At 48.7% G+C, this 12624-nt stretch overlaps 1 protein-coding gene across 1 annotated transcript in view; it reads left to right on the top strand.

The window, feature by feature from the left end:
- Positions 1-12624, top strand: part of COPS6 (COP9 signalosome subunit 6) — a 200887-nt gene that overhangs the window by 64245 nt on the left and 124018 nt on the right. The window contains exon 3 of the mRNA XM_069646430.1: positions 8010-8141. Coding sequence (XP_069502531.1) covers positions 8010-8141 — 132 coding nt within the window. The remainder of the gene's footprint in view (positions 1-8009; positions 8142-12624) is intronic.

Below are 12624 nucleotides of genomic sequence, written 5' to 3'. Positions count from 1 at the left end.
CTCCCGCCATAACCCCCACTCAAACCTACTCCTCCTTTGAATGCCTGGTCTACAGACTGTTTCTACTGGCTCCTCTGACCTTGGACACCTTCTACAGCCACTGGGCCAAGCCACCCTCTTCCTCTCTGAATGGGCCGACCTCCTTTCCTCTTCATCCCAGCTTCTCCTCCTTGGAGATCGCAACACCCAACTGGCCTCTACAGACTCCTCAGGACTTTCCGCAACCTGTGTGACTGTCTCTCCCTTTCCATTCTACCCTCTGGTCCGAGACACTCTGCTGGACACACCCTGGATGTTCTCATCTTTTCAGACACTGCCCTCTCTAATCTTCCCTTCTCTTCTCACTTGAAGCTTCCTGTGCCCTTGTCAAGAATCCACACAACACTGCCACCTTCCTTCGCGGTCATTCGACCCATGAAACGAGTGTCCGTGGCAGACTGTGCCTCCACTTGCTCTCCTCCGTCTCTTGCGGCTGGCTCCCATCCTGACCCAGCCCTTTCCAACCTTCACCTTTATATCTCTAACACTCAACATCCTTGCCCGTGTGTTGTAGATCTGCATGAAGCCTGCCCAAAAGGGCAATTTTTGGTACGACTGATCTGGCTGACCTGAAATGCAAGTGCAGAGCGGCTGAACGGAAATGGGTACACACTCTGACAAACTGTCCTGCCGCCTACTCCAAAGGCAATATAGGCTCTCCATCCTCTCTAAAGAGGGTCTATATCTAACCCTGCATCTGTGCGGCCTCTTAACAACACGGCCGAACTATCTGCAAGGAGCTGGCCAATCCTATGGCAGTATCCTCCTCTTCCACCACACCCACCCAGACCCTCTGTTTGGCCCTGGTCTCATCTCACCACTAAAACTCAGGACATCCTGTCCTCACTCTAATCTGCTCCTCTCCCACCCTCCATGGCTGCCCCCTCTCCCCTCCTTCTCTCTGCTTTCTCTCCTGTCGCACCTGATGAGGTTTCCAGACAAATCCGGTCTATGAAAGTCTCATCCAAACAGGTGTCCCCTTGCCCCCCAGAACCATCAAGGACAACATTGACACTTACTCCAGCCTTGGCCAATCTCTGCAACCACTCCTTCGCCACTGGGGTCTTCCCCTCTCCTCTCAAGCACTCCATTGAGCGTACCCCTCTTCTAAAAGAACGTTCTACCGACCGATCTATTCCGGCAAACTAGCACCCGATTTCTCACTCCTTTCCTGGGCAAACTCATGGAAAAATTGGGTATCACCCAGCTAATCCTTCACACTGAAGCTGTTGGTTGCCTCCATGACCAATAGTCTGGCTTCAGAGCATCCAGAGGCATGGAAATTGCTCTCCTGAACACCCGTGAAGATTTGCTCTTTAACCTTGACACATACTCTCCCTCTGTCCTCATTCTCCTTGACCTCTCCTCTGCTTTTGACACGGTGAACCACAACATCCTGATCATCTGTCTGAGATACCTTGGCCATCACGGATCAGGCTCTGGCGTGGCTATCCTCTTTCCTCTTAGACCGACCCTCCCAGGTTGAACGTGGGCCCTTCCTCTCCTCCACCACACTCTCCACATGTGGTGTTCCCCTGGGCTCTATCCTCTCCCCTTGGGTTTTCAGTATCTATTTGGCCCTCTTGGCCCTCCTGATCTCTACCTTTTCCTCTAACTTTCCGTGCAATGTGGTTGACCCGCAACTCTTTCAGGATACCCTCGCCCTCATCCTCCATTTCTGCACTCATCCCTGACTGTCTCTCCGCTATTCAGGCATGGTGCGCCTCTAATGAGCTCTGCATTAATGCCATCAGGATGGAGATCCTTCTCATCGGGACTGGGACCCCTGCTCGCACTTTCCCCTCTCACTCTGGCATGCCTCCCTTGGCCCTATGCCCTCGCCCTCTTGTGAGGCAAAAAACCTTGGGGTCACCTTCAACTAATCTCTCCTTCTCTCCACACATCACGGACATTGCCAAAAAGTCCCATTTCCAACTGCACCTCCTCAGAGGTATTCTACCTTTCCTGACCTTGCCCCAGAGGTTCATTGTTTCCAAAGCCCTGGTTCTCTCTAGGCTGGACTACTGCAACGTCCTCTTTCTCAATCTACCCTACTCTACCCTCTTCAACTCATTCAGAAAAGGACCGCAAGACTTATCCTTGGCCTCAAGCCCAGGAACAGCATCTCTCCGGCTCTGAAATCCATCCACTCGCTCCCGGTGGCTGCAAGGCTCAAGTTAAAGACACTCTGCATCGTTCACAAGGCTTTCTGCGGCCAGGGCCCATTCCATCTCCAACACTCTTCCGAAGTACCCTCCTACCAGAGCCCTCCGCTCATCTACTTCCAATTTTCTGTGGCTGAGTCATGTCTCCAAACAGGGACTGGCGTGGTAGGTCATTCCTCTGCAGGTGCCTCCCTCAAGTTGTTGATCCTGATCTCCTTAAATTCCAGAAGCTCCTCAAGACCTTCCTTTTCTCCTCCTCCCATCTCTCTGCCTCGCCTCTGCCAACCTTCCCCTCCTCCTGCATAGTGATGCTGCCTGGCTGCCTGGTGCTCCTCTGAGCCATACAGGACACCAGCCCCCTCGCTCATCGGTCCTGTAGCTCACACTTGCCCCCTGGCCTTCCTGCACTGCCTCCTGGCCGTTCTTCTACCTGGGTGTGATTCCCTAGGGAGGCCCTGCCCTCCTTGCACTTTTCCCAGGGTCCTGCTGGTCTGGGTGCATTTCTCCCCTACTCCTGCACTTCTTGTCTGCGCACGATCTAAATGATACTAGGACTTTGTGTTGTTTCTCCCTTGTTCCCCTCCCTTGCCTGGTTGCGCCTTGAAACACTTGTGTATAGGTGCATTATAAATCACTCAATCAAATAATTTTCTTGACCAAAGGAGCGTTTCAGCCTTAAGATACAGCACCATTATGCTAGCTGGTCCCATCTCCGAGAACCTTGATTTATAATACCCAGCCTTGTACTTCTGCTTAATATGCTCTTTCGTAATCCGAATTTCTCAGTGTGCGGCGACATTTAGGGGAGGCTGTCATGGTTTGCGCTAAGAACCCCCTGGATCCGATGGGGGGCCCCCCCCCCAGTCATTGACTCCCATAAGGACTTATCATGCCCCAAGGGAGTGTCCCAGAGCCTCTTGGACTCAGTCTTGGCGCCAGGCTCATAAGATGGGATGAAGCACATGGAACTACTTGCTCAGTCTAGTGAGGCTGAGCCTTTCAGCTTTCTCTGGGTGTGGTTGAGGGACTATTTTACTTGAAGAACAGGGTGTGGTAAAGAAACTACTTTATCTGGAACTACTTGCAAGGCTATTTAAGCCACGCCCTGCAGGCAGAACACGCTTCGCTTTATTCTGCACTCCTGCAGCGTAACGCTCACCGTGTCTGTCCTGTCCTCGAACCTTTACAGCCACGCCCGTTCAGAATTTCATCCATCGGTACCTAGAAGGAGAAAGGCAAGAGAAAACAAAGTCGGTACAACAGCAAAGCCTTACCTGCAGCATCCTTCCATCGGTTGCTTCTTCAGTCGCTCCCGGACCTCCGCATCAGCTGAAGGGAAGGTATTTGTTCAGGCCGCAAGACGCACTCGGGTTCAGCATTCTTCCGGAGCATCTTCGGAGCGGTTCTTCCATTCTTCATTCCGGCGTCGTGCCGCTTCTGCAAAAAGAAGAAACAGGTTAGTCGCACACGGAAGGGAAACCAGTATTTAGACTTGCAGCGCCTCCCTCTTGCGCTTCAACTCACCAGAAGGAAATCTGCTCCGCATCTTAAAACTATTTGAATCTCCATTCGAAGCCGCGCCTGAAAGAAAAGACAAAGACACAGATCAAAAGGTGTTGAGGCAAAATTAAGACTTTAAACACCTATACCAAGCAGCTATTGGCATAGAGACTTACCTGTTTGACCCAGCTCTCCAAGACTCGGGAACCACTCATCGGATCAGTGAAGTAACTCGATCCTGGGAAAGACTGTATTAATCGCGCCCCTGCTAGATTGCAGGATGGAGAGTCTACCTTACAAAATTGTAAGACAACTGCGCATTACCACGCCAGCGCAGACCTCATTTGTGCAGCCACATGCTACGCCCCTGTGGAGACAAGGTAAGCATGACAGAACGCAAAGCCTTATACAAAATCCTCTACCTGGGCGTCAGGAAACCTCTGAGACAGATCAGCTAGCTCAGCTTTTGGGCGAACTCAGGGCTGAGGTACATTCAGCTCGGCAGGAAACCAATGCCTTGATGAGAGAACTGATCGTGGCCAAGGATCGTACTGATGACCTCGCTAGACAACTGCTTCAGTCACAGGCTGGGCAAACACCGTTACCTGGATTGGGGTCAAATGTTCCAACAACACCAAGCAATCCAGTCCAAGTGGTTCTTCCAGGGACCGTACCCTTGGCACCTCCAGAACGCTTTGCAGGAGACCCAAAAAGGTATGCGGTCTTTATCAATCGGTGCAGACTACATTTCCTATGTAGACCAGGAGCCTTCCCAAACTACCAATCTAAGGTGGCCTTCGTGCTTTCATACCTCAGTGGCAGTGCGGCGGACTGGTCAGTACCACTAGTCAATCGGGATGATCCTATTTTGCGGGACTTCCAGAGGTTCCAATTGAACATGGAGAAGCGTTTTGCCCGCCATTCCCAGGGCCAGGCATTGGATAATGAACTCTTGTCTCTACGTCAAGGCAATCAAGATCTGTTAACTTATATCGCAACTTTTAATAGGCTAGTAGTGGAAACCGACTGGCCAGACGACAAAAGAACACTGTTTCACTGAGGGTTGAGGTGAATTAAAGGATTTTTTGGCTCAAGTGGTCAACCCTCCCGGAGACTGTGCTGAATATATAGACTTGGTGGTTCAGCTTGATCATAGACTACAGAACCGTAAGGCCGACCGAGCTAGAATAGACACTCAGGTATTTGTACGCCCAAAGGAAAGTGCGTCTAAAACCACCGACTTGGCCGAACCCATGCAGATTGGAGGGGTGCGCGGGCCACTGTCCAAGGCTGAAAGAGACCGGAGAAGGCAACAACAATTGTGTTTGTATTGCGGATCAGCCGGCCATTTCCTCAGTGCCCTGTGAAACCACCCAAGAAAGCAGTTGGGGTTGCCGGCAAAGTGGAAGCAGAGCAGTTGGGGTTGCCGGCAAAGTGGAAGCAGAGCAGTTGGAAGCAGAGCAGTTGGGGTTGCCGGCAAAGTGGAAGCAGAGCCAGAGTCGGGAAAACGACCCCGCCCGACAAGCGTAGAGGTCTGCTTGTCAAGCGAAAAGGACTTCCAGACCTCACACCTAGCCTTGCCAATGATCCTTAAGTCACCAACAGCCGCCTCGAATGCATGCAGTCAAAACTTATATCGACAGCGGGGCCATTGGAAATTATATGGACCAAGAATTGGCTACAAGGATGAACCTTCCTCTCTGTGAAAAGGCAACAACAGATCTAGTCACTACTGTCGACGGAACGGAAATCGCTTCAGGCCCTGTAACGCACTCAGCGACTGAGATGACACTTCTGTGCCAAAACGGACATCGGGAAGCCATTGTGTTCGATATAATTAAGGCCCCACAATTCCAAATCATTCTGGGAATGCCATGGCTAGTATCACACAATCCCTGCATCGACTGGCGTGCTAAGAGGCTGACCTTCTCAGATGAATTTGCTCGTACCTGCTATCGAGTAAAAGAACCCTTGGTCAAGGAAGTGACAACGATCATGAGCCTAGCTAATCCGCTGCCCCGGTTATCAAGATTATCAGGATGTTTTCCAGAAGGATCAAGCCAACACACTCCCTCCCCATTGATCGTACGACTGTCAAATCGATCTCATACCAGGCGCACAGATTCCATGCGGTCGAATCTATGCACTCACCGAACCTGAAAATCTGCATCTAAAGAAATATCTAGATCAGTACCTAGTTAACGGTTTTATCTGCCCGTCCAAGTCCCCGGCAGCTTCATTGTCTCCATGCTTTCCAGTAACGTTTAGCTTGTTGTATCTAAATCTGTGTCGATGAGATTTAATTTGATTGGGGAAGATGCATCATAGTGACCAGTGAACACTTTTGAAAATGTACATGATCACATGGCAAAAGCTTTTGATCGCAAACCTAGTTCTGTACCTGCTGGTTGCATTAATCAGTGCAACTGGTGCTCAGCCTATGAGCTGATCCCATACACCTTGGCATCCCATCACCCTGCTGCTTTATACCAGCTATCCTGAAAGTGTGATGGCTGCAAACTACAATATTCCACCTTTTTTGCCCAGTACTCTACCCGCTTCGCCATCCACTATGCTTATCCTCTTTACTTTCTTTCCTTTCGTATAATGAATACACAAAACTGACTGTTTACTTAACGTAGTATTTAATAGTTCCATCCAGTCTGTACACCTACAGATCTACTGTAATACCGTACACAGTAGTTGGCCTCAATAGTCTCTATAATTATATATTTGCACCTGCAGGAGAGAGCTGGCCAAACTGTTTTCAGAGCCTTTTTATCCTATCTATTTGTGTCTCTATGCATGCAACTAACCTTTTACATTTTACAGGCGCTCACCCAGGGCTCGCAAAGTCTACTCGCCCACTTGCATAGTAGAGTAGATTTTATTTAAGATGAGTACCATTTGCAGGGGATGTTTTATTTTCACATTTACTTTGTAATAAAGGTTAAATGTTTCACTGTGGATCTCTGGCCTCTGGGTGGCAGCAGTGTGTCAAACAAGTGGGGTTGTGGTGACATTCACCATTTTACAGAAAGCGCATCACATTTCTTTTAAATCCGTTACATTGGTCAAGTTCATTTCTCGTAGGTAAACCAAGTTACTCGACCTACACGTCTTGCGGAATTGTAAAGAATTTTCAAGGCCGGACCGATCTTACTAATGTCTTACCTGGTACACACAAATGCAGAAGTGTTGCTCATTTTATGTCTTGGGTACAAATGATCTTTAGTGACATTACAAATATTAGTACAACATTGCTAAATGTGTTTGTTAATCAAGAACATTTTTATTGGCAAACTCTGCTAATCAATTTTTGAAAACGAATTTATGCCTTGTACAGACTTGGCAATGTGTTTTTCCATCTGCCTCTCATCAAGGTGAATCCCCAAGAAATCGTAAAAGCCAACCCTCATATTCTCAGTAGATCCTAGATAGATTGGGGAAATTAATTCTCTGCGCTTCTTAGACCAAAGCATTACCTTAGTTGTTGAAAGGTTAATTTCAAGCCCCATCCTCAATGAAAGGGTTTCAAATAGATTCATCAACTTTTGGATGCCCCCTCTTGTTTTACTAATCAATACTGTATCATCAGCGAAAAGGAAGATTCCCATTTTCTTACCCCTTCAATAGGGTTGCATCCATTTCGCACCTTGCCATTTCTTCCACAATTTGATTTATTCACAGGCTGAAGAGTGTGGGAGCAATAACACAGACCTACTGAACAGCCCGAAAAAGGCTTTGAAAGGCCTTCACCACTTGGTATACGCACCTGAGCATAAGTGCCCATATGCAAACTGCAGATGCAGCTAAATGGTTTACAGGGACCTATACGTGTAATAAACAAGCGGAAATGCCAAAATTATGGACTTTGCCAATAGTTTGATTTGTTGTTGGGTTGATCACCTTCTATAGTCTGCAGCCAGTAGATGAAGTTCCACACACTGGTAACAGGAGTCCTAACATCTAGGCGGCCTATTGGCTGACTGGACTGCTGCATACTGTTCCTCTAAAGACATGCCACAGGATGGGTTTGTGGTTTCTAGTTGTTAAAGGCAAGTCAGCTCTACCCTTTGTGGCAGATAATCATCCCACCTATTTTGTTGTCCCTCTTTCTTTTTAGCTGTCAGCCATTACCCTGATGTCTGCCATGACCTGGCCTAAATTGCGTTGAAAGTCCCCTCCGCCCCCAATATCCTCTCTCCTTTGATACTGTTGTTCCTGTAGTGATCTGACCCTTTGTTGTGTAAGAGATTCCCTTCCTTTCTCCCCTTTTAACATCTTCTCTTTCTCGCCCTACAGTGATTGGGGCTCTGATTGGAAAGCAGGAGGGACGAAACATCGAAGTGATGAATTCATTTGAATTGCTGTTTGTCACAGTGCAGGACAAGATTGTGATCAACAAAGAATATTACTACACCAAAGAGGAGCAGTGTAAGTAGGACATGCAGTATTTGATTGATGCTTGGCAGCCTGCAGGGTTATATTGAGGTGATTAACCGAGGCGGTGGGCTGACCCTGCCTGTCATGGTCCGCTGCCCAAGTTAAGTGCCCGAGGGCAGCAAAGGGTCGACACAGACCCTGTTAATATCGCCATTAGCACTTGTGTAGTTCCCTACTGAGAATGTGTGACCGGCTACTGCGCAGTGCTGCTGCCCCTGTAGTCTGTTGTCCATGTTGATGACTGACATTATCAACATGGAACATTGATTTCGCAGACAGCAGCACTGTGCGGCATGGGCCGTGCAACAAAGGTACGTTTTTCTTTTTCTTTAAAAAGACCCGGTTGGCACCCATGCAGGACACTGCACGGGTGCTAATTGGTGAAAGGAGATTGGGGAGGCGAAGGGGGTGCTGACTGCCCATGGAGCTCTGAACAAGGGCTTGTATTCTACAGCACAGTCCATGTTCCGAGCCACCTGACTGACTAGGGCCCCTCCCAGGGTGCTAATGTTGTTGGGTTATTATATTGAGCGTGGGCCTAGCTTTGAGAAGCAACAGAGCCCTTTACAAGTCAATGGCATAGTACACTGTGAGGGAAGCAGAGGTACAATGGAGCGGGAAGCTAACTGGGGCGGGGGATGATGCACAATTTGGCAGCAAGGGATCTACAAGCAACCAGGAGGGGAAGCTGGTGAGAACATTGGTCAGTCTTACGTTAGATGGGGAGTGGAGGGTGTGTTGACCTAGGTATTGGTGGGGAGCCATTCCTTGAAGATGTGGGTATTGAGCTCTTTCCACAAAAGTAGAAGCGAAGACCGAGTTTCATGCTGATGGGCATCCCCCCTCAACCCACTGCAGCCATTTCACTGAATTCAATGAAGAGCTATTTCACAGCATTAATTGCAGCATTGTTAGAGGTGAGGGTTGAGGAGCAGGTGCACAAGATTGGGGGTTGGGTGGCTGGGATGGTAAAAGGTAGGATATGACTGCTTGGCCTTCATGAAAATGCAGTGAAATGTTCATGCAAAGGCATGCCAAAAAACCATGTTAATGTCTTGTATCCTGATTCTGGGTTATTTTTTTGTCCCTTAATGTGATCTGTTTGTTATAATGTATTATCCTCGTACTTTAGTTTGCTTTGGAAGGTAAGTGTGTGAAGTGGATGTGAAAGGCGATTTTTTAGTGATGAATGATAGATTGTAGAAGAAATTACTGCACAAAATAATAAAATGCCAGTGAGGACAACTGCTGCTTTTAGGGGAGGGTAGAGCTATAAATAAATTGAAAATCCAAAATTGAGCATTGTGAAGTATAAATAGTGCAGCTCCTTTCTGACATTCTTTAGGGAAATGTTATGATGTGAGGTTGTGATGGTGGGATGTGGGTCATGTAGGTATGAAGAATGTGTGCCTGCTCCTAAAAGCCGTGCAAGTATGGAGTAAATGCTCCTGCATATGAATGAATACTTTAAGGAATATCAGTATGAGTTGTCTGCTCCTACTCGACTATCTATAGACAAATTTAATATGATGGAATCATTTGCATTTTTGGTTGCCTAGCATCCTGTATATTTAACTTAGTGCTTAGTTGCCTAGGACCCTGTGGTCACCTCTGCAACTTCCCCCAGTTGCTCGCTGCCTTCCATGGTCATGCCAATCCTTCTCTTCTACGTTTTTATTTAATTCTCTCGCTCATGGTCCCTGACCACCCCATTGTATTCCCTCTGCTCCCCATCCTCCTCCCAAACCCCGTTCAGGCTGCTTCTTACACACACATTACACCCACTCCAGTCCATACCTTTATCTAACCCAGCAACTGTCTCCCCTACCTCCACCCCTACTGACCTCACACTGGGTCTCTCGAAAGCCCAATCACTATACTCTGTTACTAAATATGTGGATGCCATCACTGAAACCTTTTTTTTTTTCCTTATGCTACATTGTCTCCCTGGCAGCCCTTCACATCTACTTGGCGCTTTCTCTCACTCCCCTTGTCTCTCCAAAAAGGGCGGGTGGGGGGGGTTATGTTGGTCCCATGATCATCAGGACAAATCGGTACCTCTGCTCTCCCTGATTTCATATCTTCCTTTGAGCATATCTTGGTCCAACTCCTCACTCCTGCTCCTCTTGCTGAGATCGATCTTTAACCTCTTCTGATGTTGACCTCTTACTCTGAATTCCCCCAGCTGACGTCCCTTCTCCTATGGGCAACCTTAACCTCTCCATTACATCCAGAGCCTAAATGCTCCAGCTTTTCTCCTGACACCTTGCCAGTCAACTTGTATAACAGGGGTGCACAACTGATTTTGACAGAGGGCCGAAAGTACCTTACATGATGGCTATAGTGGGCCGAAAAGTAAATGTGGGTGGGGCGGTAGGCACGGTGGGGCGTGGCAGGAGGCTTTTTCAACCCCCAATTTTTTATTAAACACATGGAAAAAGAATACGTTTTTGAGGTGTAATGTTTATTTGTATTTCAAACTTATATTTTGTACTACACATTTTCCATTGTTATTTATTTCGATTTAGTTATTGCATATCGTCTGTTTAAATCATATAGATTTTATTGACACTTGATTGGACATTCCATTATTTTTGACTGCTATACTTTACTGTTTGGATTGCTCAAGAGGAGTATGGCCTTCGTTGAGTCAGGTTTCCACAAAAAGCAAAGGATGTACATCTCCTAACTACCTGTTTTAGCTTTATTTTTGGGTTCACTCTTGGAGTGCGACACTATGCCCCATGGCTCCCACCCCTCAACCAAACACTATGCCCCAAGACACCCACCCCTCATGCAAACACTATGCCCCAAGACACGCACCCCTCATGCAAACACTATGCCCCAAGACACCCACCCCATGCCAACACTATTCCCCATGGCCCCAACCCCTCAACCAAACACTATGTCCCATGACACGCACCCCTCATGCAAACACTATGCCCCAAGACACCCACCCCTCAAGCAAATACTATGCCCCATGGCCCCCACACCTCATGCAAACACTATGCCCCATGGCCCCCACACCTCATGCAAACACTATGCCCCATGACACCCACCCCCATGCCAACACTATGCCCCAAGACACCCACCCCTCAAGCAAACACTATGCCCCAAGACACCCACCCGTCAAGCAAACACTATGCCCCAAGACACCCACCCGTCAAGCAAACACTATGCCCCATGACACCCACCCCCATGCCAACACTATGCCCCAAGACACCCACCCCTCAACCAATCACTATGTCCCATGACACCCACCCCTCATGAAAACACTATGCCCCAAGACACCCACCCCCATGCAAACACTATGCCTCATGCAAACACTATGCCCCAAGACACCCACCCCTCAAGCAAACACCATGCCCCAAGACACCCACCCTTCAAGCAAATACTATGCCCCAAGACACCCACCGCTCAAGCAAACACTATTCCCCATGGCCTCCACCCCCAACCAAACACTATGCCCCATGCCACCAAGCATGCACCATGCATACATACTCATACAGACCCCAACCCACCACCCCCAACTCAGCACACAAACTTGCAAGCATACACCCGAACCCCCCCCCCGACCCCCAACTCGGCACATAAACCCACAAGCATACACCATGCACCCATGCAGACCCCCACCCCCAACTCACCATACAAACTCACAAGCATTCACCATGCATCCATACAGACCTGAACCCCCACCCTCCAACTCACCAAACAAACTGACAAGCATGCACGCATACAGACCCGGACCCACCATCCCTGCATCTCAACATTCATTGAACGTGCAGACAGCAACAACATACATTCAGGCAGACCCGACACCCCCTCCCCCAGCATCTCAACACACACTGCACTTGCTGCACAAACACATTCAGGCAGACCTGACACACACACCCCCTCTGCATCTCAACACACACTGCACTTGCTGCACAAACACATTCAGGCAGACCCGACACACACACCCTCTGCATCTCAACACACACTGCACTTGCTGCACAAACACATTCAGGCAGACCTGACACACACACACCCCCTCTGCATCTCAACACACCCTGCACTTGCTGCACAAACCCATTCAGGCAGACCCGACACACACACCCTCTGCATCTCAACACACACTGCACTTGCTGCACAAACACATTCAGGCAGACCTGACACACACACCCCCTCTGCATCTCAACACACACTGCACTTGCTGCACAAACACATTCAGGCAGACCTGACACACACACCTCCGCATCTCAACACACACTGCACTTGCACACCAACATTCAGGCATCCCTGACACACTCCCCCACCCCTGCATATCAACATACGTACAAAAACAAAAAAACAGTCAGGACAGACCCCAGACACTCTCTCTCACACTCTCTCACACTCTCTCACACTCTCTCTCACACTCTCTCACACTCTCTCACACTCTCTCACACTCTCTCACACTCTCTCACACTCTCACACTCTCTCTCTCTCTCTCTCT

Source organism: Ambystoma mexicanum, chromosome 1p, assembly GCF_040938575.1.
Source record: "Ambystoma mexicanum isolate Mex_15411 chromosome 1p, UKY_AmexF1_1, whole genome shotgun sequence".
NCBI lineage: Eukaryota > Metazoa > Chordata > Amphibia > Caudata > Ambystomatidae > Ambystoma > Ambystoma mexicanum.
Note: the sequence above shows the minus strand (reverse complement) of the source record. Positions and strands in the feature narration are given on the sequence as shown.